A 21753-nucleotide genomic window follows, 5' to 3' on the forward strand; every position below is an offset into this window, starting at 1 on the left:
CTGTGATGTCACAGGAATATATACATATTAGTGCAGGTTTACAGGTGACATGCTCACAGGTAGAGGATCTAGCACTGTAAATGCTTTGTTTAAAAAAACTGCATCCCCAAAATTCTAACAAAAGATTGCTTCATTACATAAAAACCAAGAACACTATGTGAGAAATGAGGTAACTAGGGGAAAAACACTTATGGACAAATTTATAAATATAGAAAATATTATTAGATGCTAAGGATTCTTATAACTTCTGGCAAGCAGCCACGTAATAGAAGATTCTTTTTCACCTTACTGCATGATCCTTCTTAAGATCCAGCATAACAGAAGCATATTCTTTGCAAGATCAAAAAAAATTGAGGTGATATAATGTAACACAAACTTACAAAAGTCATACTTTCAGCTTCCATATTTTGGTGAGTTATTTTTTAAACATGTTATGTTGTACACACACATACAATCTCTCTTAATGGGAAACGGAGAGCTTCTGCTTCATACATCTGATAAGATGAAAAGTGTCCAGGGTTGACATTTATGAAGGTAGAAATCTAGAGAGGCAGTCTGGGAGGATTAAAGTGGGGTTAGGCTCTCCAGTCACACAATCTAAAATAGTACAAATGGCAGATGGATAAAAGTTCTTTTCAATGTGATAATGATTCTAAAGAGCCTGAGAAAGAGGCTGTTTTCCCTCAAGGGGAAGACAGATGGCCGAAAGTCAAATATACTAATTAAATGCCTTTCAAATATCTAGCAGTTGCCCGTACGTTCTCCTTTAATAATCATTTAAAATCCGTGCATTCTCATTTTTTCATACACAACCAAACACAGACTACGCTTTGATTGGAGATAAATAAATAATCTGTTGTACACTATATAAGCAGTCTAGTATGAGGCTGTCCTAGGAAGATTTCTCTCCAGTTCCCATCTCCATATTCTTCACAATCCATTTGGTGCAGAACTTTTTCCCGGGTTAAAAAAGGAGAGGTTTCACACGCCTGCATATATTGCCTGGAGCCAGTAATAGCTCATATAGCTGTCAACGAACTGATAAGAGTCAAAATTACTCCACCGAGTCCCCTTTAAAGAAGAGCCAAAAGCAGCACATTAAACGAAAAAGGGGAAGGGTCACAGAAACCAGTCACTCATGCTGTTTTAAAGTGGCATTAAAAACAAATAAATTATTTACTCCTGCAAATGTCTCATTTGACCTGGAGACTGAAGCCCACTTGGAGGTCAGAGTTGAGACATTTGGAACAAAAGCAAAACACGCTGCCACTGCAATGCTTCTTCTGAATAAAAAGGTCAAAGCAGCACTAATCCCTCCTCTTTGGCATAAAAGGGAGACGGGCAGTACAGAAAACTTCAGGCTTGCTACCCAATTAAGCAGAGGGTATCTTTGCTTGTTTTATAATAAATCTCTTTAACTGGCTCACAGAAGGACAAAAGGGCTCAGGCAAAATCCACCAACAGTATCTCCCATACAAGCTCCATTACTATGAACAGAAATTATATGAAGATCAGCTCCATTAAACTATTTTTAGAAGGAACCCATTAACCCAATCATTTCCTCCCCTTGATACAGTACAGTAAAACCAACCTTCTGAAATATAACTACATTGTAATATAAAACTCTCTCTCATATATCATGTTATCAACAAGAACAAACACCAACTCTTCAAGTCTGGAATTACCGTAAGTGTTTCTTCACCAGCCCAGAGTTTAGACAGTTTTAAATGTTTAAAAAGTGAGACTATGGTCCTCCACCTGCCCTCAGGCTATTCCCAGATTAAGTTTAGATCCAAGGATGCAGAATTGGCTGCATTATCAAGCTCCTGCAGCCAATCAGAAGCCGCGTCGGACGTCCGGGTTCCAAAGACTGTTCACAAACTGGAACACTCACTTCCAGGTTTGCGGCGTTTGGGAGCCAAAACATTCAACTTGCAAGGCATTCGGGATCCAAGGTACGACTGTATTCTTAAAATGCCATGGCACTTTAAGAGCTGAGGCTCTGTAGGTTCAAAATGGCATGCGGGAAATCTGATTGCTACCGCTCTACCCAGCTGATGGGCAGGAAGCCATTCCTGAAGCAGAGCCTGGCTAAACGGCTACCCTGCCTCTGCCGGAGTGGTGAGGGGGTTCTTCTGTACTTCCTTGTGCCTTGGGTACCTGAGCCCCAAAAGGGGAAAGGCAAAAAGCCTCCAGGAAAGAAGGGGGAAGAGGAAAACAAGGAAATGAAGAAAAAAATCCGAAAAGGAAGCTCCGCTGAAAAAAAGGTAATCCATTAAGCTAAGCGTTGAAAATCGAAAGCAAGGAAATTAAGTTGAAAAGGAAATAAAATTAGAAGCACTCCACGTGTTGAATTACTGAATTTCTTCAGCACTAAAAGACCCTGTTTGCGCAACTGGGAAGCCAGGGCCTGTCTGGAAAGCGTGGGATGACTCCTCCCCCCGCAAGGATCTACATGTGACCCTGTCCATTCAGCGAACAGGAGCCATCGAGACAATAAAAATGAAGTACAGTGGTACCTTGGGTTACATATGCTTCAGGTTACATACGCTTCAGGTTACAGACTCCGCTAACCCAGAAATAGTACCTCGGGTTAAGAACTTTGCTTCAAGATGAGAACAGAAATCGTGCTCCGTTGGCGCGGCGGCAGCAGGAGGCCCCATTAGTTAAAGTGGCCCTTCAGGTTAAGAACAGTTTCAGGTTAAGAACGGATCTCCGGAACGAATTAAGTACTTAACCCGAGGTACCACTGTAGTTCCTGTATGCAGGCATGCACAGTTCTTTTCTACCAACTTCAATACCTTTTTCCAGTTTCTCTGCACTTTTGTGATTCTGTGACTTTTGTGACTTACAAGATCAAAGACAGAGATCTACAGGAAGTGACAGGAGCCTATGACAAATGCAGAGCTTTCTTTGGATTTGCCACTCACAGGAGCATCTAGTTTTCCGGCTCCATGTGAATCTAATATGAGGGAGGGAGGGTTTGAGAAGAATGCTTACTAGGTGGCTTTTTTTAAAGAAATCAGGCTGGCAACAGAGCTGCTTAGCAGACATGGGGTGGTCTCAGAAATCCATGTGTTCAGCCAGCTTGCTATCAGTTTCATAAATTCAATTGGCTCATGTCTCTTCCAAGTGGCAAGTCTGCTGGGGTTAGATAAAGCCAGAAGAAACCTCTGGTTTCTGTAAAACTAAAAGGAGGGGCTGGGGTGGGGGGTAATGGGGACATTCACATACTCCAAGCACACATGGACACCATATTTCCATTCTTTCAAGGCATAACTGCATGGGATTAAGCATGAACACAAATCAGTTTGCAGGATTAGCAGTCAAAGATGTGTCAGAAATTCAGGTGGGCTTGGGGCCTTGTACGGCAAACTGTTTAGCCAATTTGATTATAAAAAGTCTAGATTGCTGGACTTGCCCAAGGTCTCATTGCAAGCAAGTCAGCAGAGAGAAAAGAGGACAAGAAAGCCTAAGCCACACAATCCTTAACCATAAAATACCACAGCTCCTCAACTCTGGTTTATATATTATATGTTTTCCTGGCAAAGTAAGTTTATATTAAATAAATTTTGCCTCCACAATATCCAAGTACTTTTCCTGGGGGCTAAAGTAACACATGGACACATATTGCACACTCATCTTAAGAGATGATTTAATTCAAAAAGTATGGAATACATTTCCACCTCAGCAGCAGAGACTCACCCCCCCCCAAAAAAAGGGGGGGAGTTTCAGGCCTTTCTGTGCTGCAAATGTATGCCATTTCTTGTCTAAAGGATACTTTTTAAGGACTAAATCATAGCAGTTCCAGAACAATTTTAATCACAACAACCTAGAATGCTAAAAACAATGCTTTCAATCAAAATTTGAATGCCCAGGAATCAGAAAATCAATTTCAGTTTTAGAGCAAATAATATACTTTGACAGGTAAGAAGCAAAACTAGGGATAAAGCTGGCCACCAAGAAACCATCCAATGATGACTTTCACAATGTCAGTAATCTTTGATCTGAGAAATAGAAAATGCAGAAGATCAACTCCTCATAAAAGATGGAGAGAGATAAGCTATTTGACAGAGTTTAGGAAATTAAAATCTCAAGAGCAGAAAGAAAAAGTTTACAGATGGGTAACACATCATAATTATAAGTCCACAAATGGGCTCCTGCAAAAGCAACCAAGTTTAATGATTGATATTACATACTAAAAATAATATGTGGAAGTTGAGAGGGCCCGGAGTTGCCTACATGATCCATGATAAACCCCAACTCCACTATGTATTCCACTATGTAACAGAACATACAACGGAGAGTAAGCATCGAATCATCTCCCTAGAATTCAACATTATTGTTTTGCCTCCAGCTTCCCCATGTGCAGCTGAAGCACAAAAAGCTAAATATCTCCTTAGAAATATTTGTTATTAAAACTTGAAGATAAATGAAATTGGTCAAGGAAGGGTTTAAAAGTATTGCGATTTCAAACCCAACAACCATGATTAAATTTAGCAGAGACTCAAAAGCTAGAGCCTGCAAATGAAGAATCTTGAATCTTTTCTCAATTCAACGCTAGGCCAGGTGAGGATGCCAAACAATGTAGCATCATTTAGAACCAACATCTGAGTAGCGATGACCTTCAAATTCACCTCAGATAGTACAGAAGGTGGTAGGCAGGTAAGAGTTTGTTCTAACAGAAACCTCATTCTAACAAAAATAATTTTAAGACTCTTAATGAGGGAGTTTGCCCCTGGTTCAGCCAGCACCCTTCTGCCTGTATGTAGTACAAGATTCTCTTACAGCTTTTGCCACACAGTTGAAAGCCACATAATCCCCCCCCCCCCCCCCCGCTCTGGCTGTAGTGCTCAGAGCCATTAGGATAGTAGTCCAAAGACACATAGTCCCAAACAGGCAAACGAACTAGGAAAATAGAGATAGCCTGGTCTTGCTCTTACAAAAGATTTGCACTGTAAAGGGCTTTGGTCACTCACCCCACCACCATCACGTTTGCAAGGGAGAAGGTCTAGAGCTATGCACACCCTTCTTCACATCTAAAAGTCGCTTGATATTGTGAAGGACCTCCTCTAGAAGCCAGCCTCACAGTGCTCATTTGTTACAGGGCGAGAAGCTGCGAATACCTCACGTCCCACTCCCAGAGAGCTGTGTCAGGTGTGCATGTAGCTTACAGCATGTGGGCGTCTTCTCTCACATCCTTGCACAGTAATTGTATCACAGCCCTGCACACAAATGACTGTCACAACGGAACAACTGTGATGTGTAAGCAAATGTATTTTTATGTATCACTCCCCAAGCTACATCTGGCTTTTAAAAGCACTATATAATAATCTTAGAAGAAGTGAAGTAGGGGGGATACAAACCAGTATTACAGAAGATCAAATCACAAAATGGGACAGCATGATGGTAAGGGAATGGCCCTCAAAGTGTAGAAAACACATCCCTGCACCCCCACCCCCACCCCCTTCCCTTTCTCTTCCCTGGCCAACACAGACCATTGTGCATCTATGATATTGGCTCCTACCTGCCACAAGCTGATGCAGTAGCTTTCAAACACCCTCAAACTTGGAATTCCCTTAGCAGTTTTAAATCAGCAAGACCTTGAAGCTCTGTCCCCCCTTTTTTTCTTTAATCATGGGTGCTTGCACAGTACCACAGAAGTATATCTCTTTTAAGAAGGAAAACATTAAATGGAAGGGCAGAGATTGAAAAGCTACAGAAAAAAAGAACCTGCTGGCAAGTCCCGGCACTCTCTTCTCACATCCGCTCCACCCCACTCCCTTCACATTAGAGAGAAAACAAGTATGTTTTTAACCTTTGTGTCAAGGGCCATCTTTAACCCATCACTTTATTGTGAAATAGCTCCATGGCAAAAAAAGAAAGGGGGGAAAGAAAAAAAGTGCACAGCTGCTAAGCAGGTGGTGGGCTTCTCCACACAAACTAAGAATGTGCATCCCTGGACTATTTTGCTATCTATGGTAGAGACCAGTTTCTGAATGGGCATTTTCTACAAATGTCACACAATCAGGTGTCTGTCACTGGAGAGATTCTATAGGAGCTGAGACATAAAAATCTACTAATCAATAAGGTTGCCAAGCAAAATGTGGGCATTCAGTGCATGATATGTAGAACTAACAGCAGAGTTCAGGAAAAGCCATTGGAAGGTATGCTCAGGAATATATTCTGCTGCCTTTAAAAAAATTCTGTTCACAAATATTAATCTTAGGGCTAGAAAAAAGAAACCTCATACATTCTGATCAAGAGACGCCTACGACTCTAATACTACCTCTTTCAAATTTGTATTTGAAATGCATTTGGGGTCAGAACTGATCTTGAAGACATATAAAAAAACCTGTACTCTCACATTCCATACATATTCCCTTACAATAAAGGAATCAACTGTTTTGTGATGTTGCAGTGTTTCTCCCCACCCACTGCACTTAATGTTTTTAAAGGAAGTTTTCATTAAGTTACACTCAAATCAGAGTGAAATTATACGCCCTAGGTACTGGCAATCTACAAAAAATATAGTGAAAACTTTTTTACCACCACAACAGGGGCTTCATTTTGACAGAGCAATTAAGCTAGGGTGGCATTAATCATTCAGGGTTTTATTTTACTCATACCTTCACTTAAATGTGTAAGCTGAAGTCATTAGCAGTCCAGACACTCCACAGAAATTAACACTGGGAGGAGCTACAGAACCCACGTAACTTCTCTATATACTTCTAAAGCAGGGCTGCATTCCCTGGGAGGTAATCTGTCAGAGTCTGCATGCCAGCAATGGGCAGGGCCAGAGCCAAAACCAGTGGTGTCTGCCTCATTGCAGGACTGCACACCTCTGTGTCATCCCATCCATCTCCCTCGCTCTATGCTATTCCAACTCTCTTTCCTGTTCTCTCTGTGCTCCTCCCTCCCATTCATTTTGCTCCTCCATTAATACAGGTCAGAACCAATCACTTGTAGTGAGTTTACCCTTTCAAAAAGGAATTATTTTTAAATGAAGTAGATTTAGCCTAAACTTCCTAACAAAAATGCAGTATGAAACTAAATTACATATGGGAGGTGTGGTGCCTCATTGCTTGGAGGGTCCACAAGACAGCCAGACAGATCTATGTCAATGGTTCTAAAGTCTGGGGCAGTCTAAATTGGAGTTGGGGGAGGGGGTTGATGAGAGGAGCTATTGGAGCTCTTCCAACTCTACAATTCTGCGATTCCAGAACACTGACAGATGTGGCTCTAATTTCATCCCTACATCTTTGCCAGATGTTGCATCCTACGTAGACGAAAGAAGGGTTACGGTACCTATAAACACAGTTACAAATGTACAGAGATGTATTTGCAGCTCTTTGTATTACTACTGTAGATTTTAGATGGTAATTGACGGCATCTACCACAAGCACAGGACTGAAGTTACGACGTTTGCTGAAACAAGCACTCACGCATTTACAGAAAGAGTCAATAATGCTAATCTGAATAGCTAGCATTATCAGGTCACATCTATGAACTTTCTTACAGCAAAGCCACATTCTTCATGACCCCCAGTAGCAAATCAAAAGGCAGTGTTTTCCAGCCTAACTGAACTGGCTACTTGAGTCTCTATGCCCACATAGAATGCCTAGTGAGAAGCTAAGAAAATCAGTATGAATCAAGGGAACAGAGACCTCTTCTGGCTGTTTGTCATATTGGTAAAGTGGCTGAGCACAAGAAAACTGTAGAAACACGCCCCCCCCCAAGCCCCAAGTAATCCAATTATGTCATACATAATCCAAGTGCATATTGGAGTTTCCAGGACTGCCTCATATCAAGTGACTTGGATAGGAAGATTCCTAGTATTTCACAAATATGCTTTTCATATTAATTATGAAAGTTTTATGATATGCTTAGTTTCATGTATCTCAATACTATCCCTGTGCTCCTGATTACATTCCCCAGGCACACTTTTTATCAGAGGCTCACAGCAGAGTGGATCAAGAGATTGACTCCTTATTAAAAAATAAAAAAAATAAAAGCCATGTCCAGTCTTCATAATTGTGAAGAAAGTGTTGGGAATTTAACTGATGTGTACTCAGAAAACAGAATATGCATATTTTCAGACTGGTATTAGGTGCCCCCTTTTTAAAGTAAATTTTTTGAAGTGTCAATTCTCAGTCATATTTTATACTGATAGCCTTTCGTTCATAATCTAGACAACTCTGTCCTAGAGCAAGGTTTCCTCATCTTACTTCTAAAGTTCAGTGTAGATTATCTATTTTAATCAAAACTGAAGTAGCTTGTTATATGAACATGTGTGCAAATACCTATAATATACTTAAGAGTGTTGTGTGTCTCATTTAGTCAGTAATCTGGACTATACAATTGGAAAATCACTAACTCATTGCTGCTTCCATTCTGTAATGTACAGCATTGATAGATGTCTACTACCTTCTTAAATGTATATATGGTTTGTGTTATACTACGTATGTGATGGACCTACAGTGGTACCTCGGGTTACATACACTTCAGGTTACATACGCTTCAGGTTACAGACTCCGCTAACCCAGAAATAGTACCTCAAGTTAGGTTAAGAACTTTGCTTCAGGATGAGAACAGAAATCGTGCTCTGGCAGCACGGCAGCAGCAGGAGGCCCCATTAGCTAAAGTGGTGCTTCAGGTTAAGAACAGTTTCAGGTTAAGTACGGACCTCCGGAACAAATTAAGTACTTAACCCGAGGTACCACTGTATTTGAGTAATTATATTGGGGGGAAAGCAAACCGGAGGTTTATGAATAGATTTGCCTATAATCTGCACACAAGAAAATTAATTGAGCAAAACTAAAATTCCGCCCTAAAGAAAGCAACTTTCCATGATCTATATACATCATGCAACTTATCAATGTTATACAAAGTAGGCAATCTGCATATATTTGCTTATTTTCCATAATTTATTCTGCTTCCTCTAGTCAGACTAGGGAAAAGACGCATAAAAAGTACTGAATCCCCTCTCCTTCATCTCTGGGAATGATGAAATTTCACCAGGCATTGCCCAGATGTTCATGTCCTTAAGGAAAAACATTTTTTGAAAACAAAATCTCAAAGCTAGAGGTCTCAGGATAATTTAATTTGTACTTGCATGGAATCACAGTGTATATGCAGGTCACAGTTTAATAAAATGTGTTTCTGTTGCAGAGAAATGTTGTGTTGTATTTAATAGGAAATGTTGTAGCACAGGAATTCCCAACTGCAGTCCACAAACCACTACTAACCCACTAACTTCATTCAGGTGGTCCTTTTAAATGTGTTTGTGGGGTGGGGAGGAGTTGTTCTTTTTTCGTTATGTATTTTTATCTTGTGAACCACCCTGAGAGCTACAGATGAATGGAATGCAAACTTAATAAATAAAACAAATATATATATAAAAATCTTTGCTAGATTTTGCAAATATGGCATGCTAACACCAAGTTCCTCATACATTAATTTAGTTCAATGTGTTAGTCACAAGAGGGTGCCATTTTCTTCCATTTTGTGTGTTAAGCCACACATTTGATGGCCCCAATGAGTTCAAGTTATCATTTAGAGCCCTAGAGGTAAATAAAATGTAATGAACAAAGCTTCAAATCCAAACCAGTTTGTCAAAGAACTTTGAAATCCTCCTCATCCTAAAGTTACTTGGGAGCGAATCATTCAGCAGGTCAAATCAGCCACGTAGGTGGCAAGATATGGGTGGTAATTTAATTTTAACAGATATGCAGTGTTGATCCAGAACAATACATAAAATTACATCTGAGTAACTTCATTGTATGTACTTTGCACAATTCAGCAACATGCAATATTCAGCACCTTTAATTAAATGGTAAAATATGGGAACATGCAAATCATTATTACATTTGCCTCAACCTCCACAACAGCCAGGCAGGTAAATTCAGGTTTGGCTCCCAGGAAAATATTCATGGCCTATACTCAAATTTACTCTACCTGACTCTGCATCTCCTCAATCTGTCGTTGAGGTATGCTTTGCAGAATGTTGTACATCTCAGATATCTTTTCTTCCGGTATCACCACAGAAGCTCTAAATGCGGAAGAGTGAAAAGGAAAACAATGAGAATTGTAGGTAGTTAATTACCCAAAACTGGATTCCCCTCACACAGAGTCAAACAGATAAGCCCATGGAGGAGTATTTGAAAATAAATCTAAAGGAACTACCCCTCCCTTCAACACACACCATATAAATGTAATACGACATGGATGCCCTGGATAAACATTAATGGGGTTCAGTCTATAAGTATATTTATTTCAATGTTTTAGAACTGTGGAGTTGGAAGAGACCACGAAGATCATCTGCTCCAATTCCATGCAATGCAGGAATCTGAGATTAAGAGTCTCAAGCTCTACCAACTGAGTGTTCAGCATTGGTTTTGTAAAGCCATTTCAGACCCAAACAAGTTGCAACAATGGAGCACACACAACTATAGTGAAACTACCTCTTCCAATCCAGAACTTCGGAGAAAGGCAGAATATAGGAATCAGCTATGACAACAGGAATGCAGCCAGCCTGAAGTACATCGCTCAGCACAGCTTGTCCCAAGCGGGCTCCCCGCAGAACCACACAGAATGTAGCTTCCTGGTAGCAAATGGAAACAAAAATAGACATGATAAGATATAAGACGCTTCCTTACCCCTTGAAGGGGTAGCTAACATGGCATCTTCCAGATGTTATTGGATTACAGCTCTCACCAGCATAGCCAGGGATGATGGGGACTGCAGTCCAGCATCATCTGAAGACATCACACTGCCTTTTCTGCTCAGGTGGCATGGGAGAGAGGGAGGAAAGTCCATTTTTAATTCCGCTATCTCCTCTGTTAATTTATTTGTCATGTCAATACCCATTATTACCACACCATATAATGAATACATGCTGCCTTGTAGGCTGGATTTGAAACTCAAAAAAAACAAATGATAGTAAGAAGAGGGTTCCAATGTACAGTGGTGCCTCGCAAGACGAAATTAATCCGTTCTGCAAGTTTTTTCTTCTTGCGAGTTTTTCGTCTTGCGAAGCACGGTTTCCCATAGGAATGCATTGAAAATCAATTAATGCATTCCTATGGAGACCGCTTGCCAGGCTGGCGGTGCGGAGAAGGGCTTTTCTCCCCACCGCAAGCCTTTGGGACAGGTACGGGAACAGAGGGGAAGGCGCGCAGCACTTCTCCTCTGTTCCCGGGGCTTGCGGTGGGAGGAGGGTTTTTCCTTCCCACGCCAACATTCAGAACAGCATTCTGAAAGTTGGCGGTGGGAAGGAAAACCCTCCTCCCACCGCAAGTCTTCAGGACAGCCATCCGAAGGCTGGCGCGGGGAGAAGGTCTCTCCGCCCCACCGCCAGCCTTCGGAGCAGCCTTCCGAAGGCTGCCGGTGGGGCGGAGAGACCTCCTCCCGCCGCCAGCCTTCGGAGCAGCCTTCCCAAGGCTGCCGGTGGGGCGGAGAGGTCTCTCTGCCCCACCGCCAGCCTTCGGAGGAGGTCCGAGGACAGTGGGGAAGACGCACTGCGCTTCCCCGCTGTCCCGGAAATTCGTTTTGCGAAGCGCCTCCAAAAACGGAAAACCCTTTCGTCTAGCGGGTTTTCCGTCTTGCGAGGCGTTCGTCTTGCGGGGCACCACTGTACTGTGAACAGAAGTCCACTCATGCAATTTTAAGAAAGAAAGGAAATTTGGGCTTTCTCTGCTCCTGTTGGTGCAAAACACAGGTACAGTGGTGCCTCACAAGACGAAAAGAATCCGTTCCGCGAGTCTCTTCGTCTAGCGGTTTTTTCGTCTTGCAAAGCAAGCCCATTAGCGGCTTAGCGGCTTAGCGCTATTAGCGGCTTAGCGGCTTTTAGCGGCTTAGCAGATAAGCGGCTTAGCGGCTTAGAAAAGGGGGGGGGAGGGGGGAAAGTCAGAAAAACTCGCAAGACATTTTCGTCTTGCGAAGCAAGCCCATAGGGAAATTCATCTTGCGAAGCACCTCCAAAACGGAAAACCCTTTCGTCTAGCGGGTTTTTCGTCTTGCGAGGCATTCGTCTTGCGGGGCACTACTGTACTATAAGAGAGCAGGAAGCAGGCTCAGCACCAAAAACCCTGAGTGCTGCAAATTCTAGACCACCATTTCAAAGTTTGCTCTGGGTTTCAATTGCTGATAACATGTGAAACACTTTTTCTAGTTTCAGCAGAATTCTTAGGAAACATAACTACACCCAGTGCTATAAGCAAGCCAATAAGATAAAAAGTGATAGATCTTTCTTTTTTAAAAATGTAATCTCTATGGGTGTGTGTGAAATAAAATTATTCCTAAATAAAAATGCTGTAATTGTGTGTATTCTGTAGCAGACAAATTTATATCCGGGACCTGTGATAGGAACTGCATTTTGCCCAGAAGGTTAATATGGTTTGTGAAGTGTACTGGCATTCACAGTATACTTTGATTAATTTGATTGAGAGATTTATAACCCAATTCTCAATAATACTTTTCATAAAGCAGCTTATAAAATCATGCATTTAAAAACCCGTAAGATATAAAACCACTTCAAGTATCTACTTCACAGTATTACGGTTTATGACCCTCCCCCCCAATCCAAATGTTTTTACACCGTTAAGTACGTGTCTGAAAACAGTGCTGTTTTGTGTGGAAAATGTGCCCCCACGCAATATATTCATTGGAGGAAAGGCTCTCAATGGCTACTAGCTATGATGGCTATGCTCTGTCTCCTTGGTCAGAGGCACTGATACTTATGAAGCAGCTGTTGGAAACTGTGGGTGGAGACAGCGCTGTCCGGAGACACTTCCGGGTCATGTGGCCAGCGTGACATCGCTGCTCTGGCCAGAGCCAGAGCCAGAGCCGCACACGGAAACACCGTTTACCTTCCCGCTGGTAAGCGGTCCCTATTTATCTACTTGCACCCGGAGGTGCTTTCGAACTGCTAGGTTGGCAGGCGCTGGGACCGAGCAGCGGGAGCGCACCCCGCCGCAGGGATTCGAACCGCCGACCTTTCGATCGGCAAGCCCTAGGCGCTGAGGCTTTAACCCACAGCGCCACCTGCGTCCCGTATTCCAATTCTTACAAAATAAACAAAAAAGAATTTCAACAAATTCTTATCCCAAATTTAAACTTAATTTTAAAAATATTTTCCCATCCCCTAAAATCGTCCTGTTCCCTTCCGCGAGTTCCCCCCTTTAATATGCAATACAGATTACAATAGAAGAAGAAAAATAATAATAATAATTTTACGCCCTTTGGATTCCAAATTTCCCTCCCCCCTTTCCCGGTTGCGTTCCCAATGTTCCTCGATGTCTGATATCTTCCTGGAGTTCCCACATCTCTCTAAACCATAGTCCTTTCCCAGTCATCTTTAATTTCGAATGTCCAATCTTGGAAGGAGTCTGTCTCAAAAAAGGCCCATTTCTTCCATCCAGATTTTTATATCTAGGGGTGAAAGCTCCAATTTTATTCCTTTAAACCTGTCAAATCTGGATGTCCCAAATGTTCCCACTTCCAACTTTGTCCAGTTCTTATTATTTTTGTTGTTCTTGTTCATCTCACTCCTCCTTTTTTTTTTCTTTTTCCCTGCTCTCCTGCACAAATGTTCCAATTCCAAAAGCTTCTAATTCCTCTGCAGAGGCTTGTTATTCAAGAACAAAACATTACGTCAAGTCCTTTTCATTCTTCAATAGATAAATCTATTGTCTCCTTTAGTGCGTAGACCTCTGTAGACAAAATAGTGTTCCATTTCTGCAGTTTCCCAGGAGATAGAAAGTTCTGGTCAAATTCCACGCCAACAATACTTGTAATGTCCCTCGGCTCCTCTAGGTGGATTGCAATAACTAAATTCCCTTCCAGATCACGTCCACCAGTCAAAATAACTTGTTATTCCTTGTTTGTAACAATTTGTATCCAATTTATAACAAATGTAACCGGCAAAGTCCTCGTAACAAAGATCTCTATTTTATTCTTCCGCTTTGACAGCTCTTTGACAGCTGTCAAAACCTCTATTTCTCTTCTCCCGGCGCTCTCACAAATCGCTCCCAGGGTTCCGGGGGGGGGGTTGCTTTTTAATTCAATTCCACCTTTCTCCTCCAGCTCAGTCTTATGATTTTCCCTTGCGAAGTTAATAACTTTGTCAAAATAGGGTTGCACTCGATCTTAGTTGTCAAATCCTTTGCTTTAACTCTTCTACAACAGGGGGGGGGCTGACTTCCTTTTTGCGCCTCCCCTGCTCGCTCCGAATTTTTTTAAAAAAATTATCCCCCTTTTTAGTCCAGGTTCCAATTACTCACGGGTTATTCTTTTAAGTCCAGATTTTCAATAATAAAAATGGGTTTAAGAGGGAAAGGAAATACCATGATGTGGATGAAAACGCTCCTCTTACCCAACTAGCCTTTTTTTCCTGTCTAGACAAAACCTACTATAAATACATATCCTCACGTTATCACCGTTATCAGCCAGACATTCCAAATGGAGATGCAGAGTTCTGTGAGGGAAAGCTATTTTAACTATCTCTGCAGGACAGCTCTCCTCAAAGTTTTATTTGTTAAAGGTGCAAAAACTCACAACTGCAATTCTAGGATGATTCTGTCTGCCTTTAAAGAAGGGGAAGAGAAATTGTTTGATCTTCAGACAGAACATTTGAATTCAGGGAAGCCCTTCCTTCCACTCCTCAACACAGAACTGTAAGCATCTTTCTTTTGCAACTAATTAAACATCTGCACAACAGTCCATTTTTTAATCTCTGAACTTACATACAGAATGAGTTAGTTTGCTATAGTTATGAGCAAAACCTCCCTTGCCATATTTCTACACCAAAGCACCTTTATGCTGTATATGTTGCAGCCATTAAAGAGACATGCAGGCCAGATGTTATCTTCCTTGCCTGACAAAATATGACTTTGGAGCTGTAGATATAACAGAACTGCCACTTCCTGGGTGCAGCAGTACAGGCATGAAATCTAGTTTAACAACTTCGTTTGTCATGACTTCAGGGAAGTACAGTTATTTAACTACGGCAATATGGTTGTGATGGGATGATGAGCTGCTTGTGCGTAAAGCTTAGTCCCTCAGAGTTTGGCCTGGTTCTCAAAGCTCTGTCTATAGCGGAGCCCCTTAAACATGACTCCCTCAATCGCTGGCAGAATCCGACAGTGGGCGTTTGCGGAAACGCTTCCAGCATAGAAGCTCCTTAACGGAAACGCGTCTTCGGGATTCTCGGCGCGACAGTTTCCGGCGAGGGGTGGGTGTCCCTATAGGAGGTCCTGAAACTTCCCCACTGTTTTCACTGGAAGTCTCTCTGAGCCATCCCTCCGACTCACTTTCCCTTGGAGCTCCTTCTCTCCCCCTGCTGGTTCCCTCCTCTGCTGCCGAGTCTCTCCTAACCTCCGTGAGCCCTTCCACCGCCTGCCCTTCCGATGGCAGTTCCCTGACAATGGTCTTCAAATATGTCCTTGGCCATTTATATTTGTAAGCCACACCCACCTACAATTTCTCTCTCTCAAGAATAAGTATGAGGACAAGAAATCCTATAGCGATGCTCGGTACAAGAATGAATTTGGACACTGGAGTAAGTCCAAAAAAAAATTAAAAAAGAAAAGAAAGAGCAGATCCACTGAAAGCAATGAACTTAAAGGGGATATCCAACCAACTCATATTCAAGAAAGCAATAGACTTTACATATTCAAACTTAGTTTAATATCACCCATAATCCCATTGCTTTCAATGGGTCTACTCTTGAGTATGACTTAGCTGTATATCATCCTCTCTCTCCTTTAAATTAAAAAAGGAGCACATAGCATCACACACCAGAACACCTTAGAACTGACAGCAAAAAACAATATCCAAATTGTAATCAGACCATATAATACATCTTATTCTTCAGAATAAAAATTGCATAGAATTGCATATGTCACAATCCATAATTTCCTGTAATCAAATACAAAAGTGATAGAGGCACTATAGGCAGACTTACCTGGAGCACCTGGGGATAATCAAAGACCTGATTCTTGTGGCAACGCTTACGAGTAAAAGGGATTCCCTCTGAGAGGTTGGTACACTTGTCCAGGATCAGCACAGATTCTGCATTCTCAGCTTGAAGAGCCTCCAAGTCAGAACGGTATTCAGGATGAAGAGCCATCTGAGAGGAAAGGAGGAAGTACCTACGGGGACTGAAGACCCCAAAAATGAGAGCCTGACAAATCCTGCAGGATTCTCACAAGATAATCTGATATGTGTTTCCCTTTATACTGCTGCGGGACTCAGACTTCTTAGCTTTATAGCCATAGCATTTCTCTTTTCTTTAGAAAGAAGTGAGCTGGGAATAATCCTATACTGGCACAATAAAGTTGAATTCTGGAAGGATTCATATACTAGCTGTAAGACCCAACTAGCAGTAGATATTAGCACATAAATAAAATACATAGTTGTGAACTATGAGTGAAGTATACACAAGGAGTCCCGCCATGAATAAGTATGACAAGATTGCAAGTTTACAGCCGGTTCCTTTGCATGTTCACTCCTGACAGTTTCACTGAAGGTAACAGGACTTACTTGAACAAGCAGGCAGAGAACTACAATGTAGTGTAGCAAGATTAAGCATACTTATTTGGAAGGAAGCACTACTGAAATAAGTGGGACTCCACTCCCAGTAAATACTGCTAATAGTCTTTAAAAGCAGGTTGGACAGCACAGCATTTTAGGGGCCTTGGCATCATACTGATAAGGATTTCCTACTGAATTAAACTCTTGCATCGTTTCTTAATTTGGCTAAATGCCAGCTTGTTCTAAGCGCTACTTATGTGGCAAGTGCACAACAGAAGTGACATTTCCTCTTGATAACTGCTGCCATACCAATTCTGCTTATTAACACAGCAAGTTCTCCATAAAACTTAAAGACCTATATCCTCCATGATGCAATGCAGACATTCCTTCTTTTCCAAAAAACAAGAAACAAAAAAACAAGAACTCGGTTATAATCAAATGGATTTCTTCTGGAAACAACGAACACACATTAGAAAATCCAAGTTACAAGTGTGTTTCTGACTGGGTAGCAATTTGTAAGAAACCTATGCAACTCTTCACTGAAGTGCTCATAACTTTAAAAGTAATACAAGCAGTATTCTACAGCTTAAATCACACAACTGTGTTATTGGAACTCAAGATGTGTCTCTAACAGTCAGAGTTTAGCTCCTTGCCAAATTTAGGGTCAGGAAGAGAGGTCGCTTTCCTCATTGCATCTGTCTTGGTTCACTTGAGTAATCTGGAGCCATTTGTTCAACATACAGTCTGCTGAGCACCTGCTTTACAAACCTCAAAAACCAGCAGGTTGTTCTGAGAGAGGTAGCTACCAGGTATATAATCCCACCTTTGAACCTCATTGGTCTATGGTAAGACCTTAAATTAACCAGTGCCTCAACTATTTCCCATATCTTTACCTTCTTTTAATAGCTGCATCTTACATTTACAACTTTGTAGCACATATGTTTCCCTCTCCCCCCCACACCTTCCCCAAATCATTCTGTCTGATAAATTAAAATGCTTGTGCTGAAGAAACGTTCAGAAAAGCGCAATGTTGAATTCCTCCCTTTGTAACTGACTTTTCTCCAGAACTGACGCTGTCACGTTTGTCAAAAAATGTTTGTGAGAGAGAAACAATGCCTGTGATTCAGTACTCTCAATGTCTATCTTACTTCAGCAAAAGATCGCTGAAGATAAGTTGAGAAAGAGTGTTGAGAAAGAGTCGCTGAAGATAAGTTGAGAAAGAGTGTCACCCAAATACCCACTAAATCAAAAGTAATTTTCAGTTCCCAGTTGCTATGGTTCCTGACCAAATGCATGGTTTCCTGCTCCAAGGTTTCTGTCCACACTTCACTGCCATTCTACTCTAGTGGATTCAACAAGGAAAGCAAGACAGTGAAAATTAGGCATTCTTATTTTGGAAGTTTGAAATTGCCAAATACTACTAGGGTGGGAAAGGCAGCAGAATCCAGGGACACACAACAAGAGAGACAAACCCTTTTCAGAAACAGATGATCCCGAAAGCAAGTCACACGTTTTAGCCTGTGATGGTGGCCAAGCCTGGAGCAGCAGAAACCACTTTCACTTTGATAAATTTCCCTTCCTCCCCTACTTTTAGGTGTTAACTTTTGCTAGTTAAAGCAAATGTCAGAGGTTCCCAGGAAAGCATCCATTATTGCTCAGGAAACCTTGATAGGTGTAATTAGAACTTGGCTTTCTATAGCACTTATGAGATAATCTGTTGACAGATAATACACAGCCATATTTTGGCTTCATAGCTCTCAACAATTACAAGAGCAGTTATACAACCAGCTTCCCCCCGTCCCCGATACTGTATGCTTTTGGTTTTCTGGGCTGAATTTCTTAGCAGCTCAGATGCAGCTGGCATTATATGACATTGTTAGCAAGAAGGCAAAATATGCTGCATTCTCCCACTCATCTTCAGCTTACCCCAGCCCTTTATTTGGCAGTTCCACCTCTGCGGACAGTGGACTATAAACAGGAATGCTGACATCATAGCCTTGTCGGTAGGTCCACGTAGAAAAACCTCCTCCTGCCAACAGAGCTCTGAGGAGAAAAGGAAAAAGATAAGTTACAGCTACATTCCCCCCTCCCACCGCAACAACCCAACACCTATTCAAAAGACAGAAAATCAGAGAGGTGGAGTGGAGGAAAATGGCAAGCTCTCTCTGTAGTTTTAGAAACATTTTCATTCAAAAACAATATATGTAATGAGTTCAGATATCTGAAGATCCTACATAGGCATTCTAGGTTCAATAAGAACATAAGCACAGCTTGATTTGCTGGATCAGACCACTGTCACATTTAGTCCAGCATCCTGTTCTCGAGAAGCTTGCAAGCAGACCCTGAGTTCAACAGCACTTTCCCCACTTGTAATTCCCAGAAAATCCCACTGGAAAGGTGGTATACATTTTTGAAATACATTGATAAATATTAAGTGAAGAGAGCCTCCAGATGACAGGTGCTCTCAGACTGCCATTCCAAGAAAGTAGCCTATGACCTGATGCAATGCAAAGCTCATCTTCAATACCCTGAATCTAGTATACACATCTAGATTGAAAGAAGACTGCATCTCTTGGAACATGTTACTGGCAATGTGGTATTAATCTGGGTCAGATTAATCTGGGTCACATTTTACAACAGGGGAAAACCCAAACAACATTTCCCCTCTCATTACAGTTGACTGTGTGCCTAAGCATCAAATTCTAGGGGGGAGGACTTCACTGTATTACTCTTAAAATTGCAGATAATACATCAGAAATAAAATTATCTCCCAAATACTGTTTGGTCTCTGTACAGCTTTTGAGAAATGAGAACTTTTATTTCTTTATATATGTAGTTTCGGCACCTCGCACCTAAAACAACTCAGATTACAGTCTTTTAAGAAACTTCCTTGAGTAAATAGGCCTTTATTTCAGGGGTGGGGAATCGGATCCCGTGAGCAGGTCCATTTTTACAGGCGGGTGTCTCCTCCTGTAAACCTCTTTATGTCATATGATGTCAGGTTATTCAAACTTCAAAGAAACAATCAAGAACAATCAAGTTCCTTCACCCATTGCAAGAGATGATCCCCCACTAACTTCAGCCCCATATGGCACAGCTGACAATGTTCTGTAGCCCCCTCCTCAACCCCATGGAGATGCTTTGGGTGGGTACAGGGGCTGCAGGCAGGAAGGAGAGCAAGTTCTGTTGTGTGAGTTGCCTTCCACTTGCAGAGTCATTTAATGCAACCTCTAGTGAAAAGCAGAAGTTCCAGCATTCATGAGCATGGAAATTTGGTGCCTTCTCACCTTTCCTATGATCCCACCCCATCAAGCCCACATGAACTCCTTGATCATCTAAACACGTTCTACTCAACCAACAAAACTCATGCTCAGGAGGGGTACAACAAATATTTGGTTTATATCAGAATAGACAATCTTACATAAGTTATTTTCCATGACTTATTTTGAGCATTAAAAAAACCAGAAACAGCTGTTGCTGAACTCCAGAAAGGAGGAACAATTAATGCTATATAAATGCTGTGAACTGCTTTCAGAGTTCCAGAGTTCAATGTCCATTGATTTCAACAAGTGTATTCTAACTAATGTTGGAAATCACCCAAAAGGTGCTGAAAAAATATATTTCAAACCTCCCATAAAAAAATGGAAGCAAACTCAAACATACCAGCCCTTTCTGTGTGTTTACAGAAAGAGACCTAGATGAGGGAAGTGTTGAATGAGTTTTAGCTGCTAAAACCAGTGATTATTTTGCATTCTTTTCCATTTATTTTAAGTGACATGCAGCACAGCAGTGCAGAATGCTGCTGTTATCCTTCAAGCCTCACATTCCCAATTTCACATGAATTCAGAGGTGTTGAAGAAAGCAAGAAAAAACTGAATTTGGCTCATGTGTTACTTCTCCTGCACTTTTGCTCCTTGTTTCTCCTTCCTAATTACGAAATAGTAACCAGATTGTTTTAATTTAGATCCAGTAAGCAATGTTAACCCCACTTCATCAACCTTGAGAACGCAGGTGTGCATCTACCTAAGCAAAGCCACAGGGAACCAACACCCAGTTAAGTATTTCAGTTTGGGTGTGCGCTCTGCAGCACAAGAACCAAAATATTAACTCTTAGATTTCTGAAGGCAAGTGGGAAGAAAAAGGAACATGGTAAGGGAAAATTTAAATTTAGCAACACTGCTACGTTATAAACAGTGCTTGTTTGGTAAAGGGTTAACGGTATGAAGAGAAAAAACTGGCAGTTCAGTTGTGACTGAAGCCAGGAAAAGATAATGTGTGGAGGCTCAGTTGGCAGCAGGCCAAGAAGCAGCCTGGGCTCTCATTTGTGGGGTGCCTCAGAGCTCCGTCCTCTCCCCAATGCTTTTCAACATCTATATGAAGCCACTGGGAGAGATCATCAGGGGGTTTGGGCTGGGTGTTCACCAGTATGCAGAAGATATCAACTTCCACCTCTTCTTCAAATCATAACCAATGAAGGTCCTGTGTGAGTGTCTGGAGGCAGCTGGAGGATGGATGGTGGCTAACAGATTGAGGTTGAATCCTCACAAGACAGAAGTACTGTTTTGGGGGACAGGGGACAGACAGGTGTGGGGGACTCCTTGGTCCTGAATTCAGGGTAATTGTGCCCTGAAGAACCAGGAACACAGCCTGGGAGTCATTTTGGACTCACACCTGTCCATGGAGGTGCAGGTCAATTCTGTGTCAAGGGTGGCTGTCTACCAGCTCTATCTAGTATGCTGGCTGAGCCCCTGCCTGCCTGCAGACTGTCACACCAGAGTGGTGCATGCTCCGGTCATCTCCCGCTTGGACTACTGCAATGCGCTCTATGTGGGGCTACCTTTGAAAGTGACTTAGAAACTACAACTTATCCAGAATGTGGCAGCTAGACTAGTGACTGGGAGTGGCTGCCGGGATTTTATCAACACCAGTCCTAAAAGTTCTTCATTGGCTCCCAGTGCATTTCTGAGTACAATTCAAAGTGCCCTAACTGGTCTTGGCCCAGTAATATAATAATAAAAAATAAAATTATTATTATTATTATTATTATTTTATACCCCACCCACCTGACTGGGTTTCTCCAGCCACTCTGGACAGCTCCCACAAGAATATTAAACAGAATAAAACTTCAAACATAAAAAACTTCCCTAAACAGGGCTGCCTTCGGATGTCTTCTAAAAGTCAGTATACCTGAAGGAGCGTCTCCGCCCCCATCGTTCAGCC

General features: G+C 41.8%; 1 protein-coding gene across 4 annotated transcripts in view; it reads right to left on the reverse strand.

Annotated features, from left to right (window-relative positions):
• EXT2 (exostosin glycosyltransferase 2) overlaps nt 1-21753 on the reverse strand; it is an 81174-nt gene that overhangs the window by 52344 nt on the left and 7077 nt on the right. For all 4 annotated transcript variants that reach the window (XM_079951417.1, XM_079951418.1, XM_079951416.1 and 1 more), the window contains 4 exons: nt 18460-18576; nt 15965-16160; nt 10464-10603; nt 9958-10051 (listed from right to left, as the gene is read on the reverse strand). In XM_079951417.1, the coding sequence (XP_079807543.1) occupies nt 9958-10051; nt 10464-10603; nt 15965-16160; nt 18460-18576 (547 nt within the window). The remainder of the gene's footprint in view (nt 1-9957; nt 10052-10463; nt 10604-15964; nt 16161-18459; nt 18577-21753) is intronic.

This window comes from Podarcis cretensis, assembly GCF_951804945.1.
Source record: "Podarcis cretensis genome assembly, chromosome: 1".
NCBI classification, from domain to species: Eukaryota; Metazoa; Chordata; class Lepidosauria; order Squamata; family Lacertidae; genus Podarcis; species Podarcis cretensis.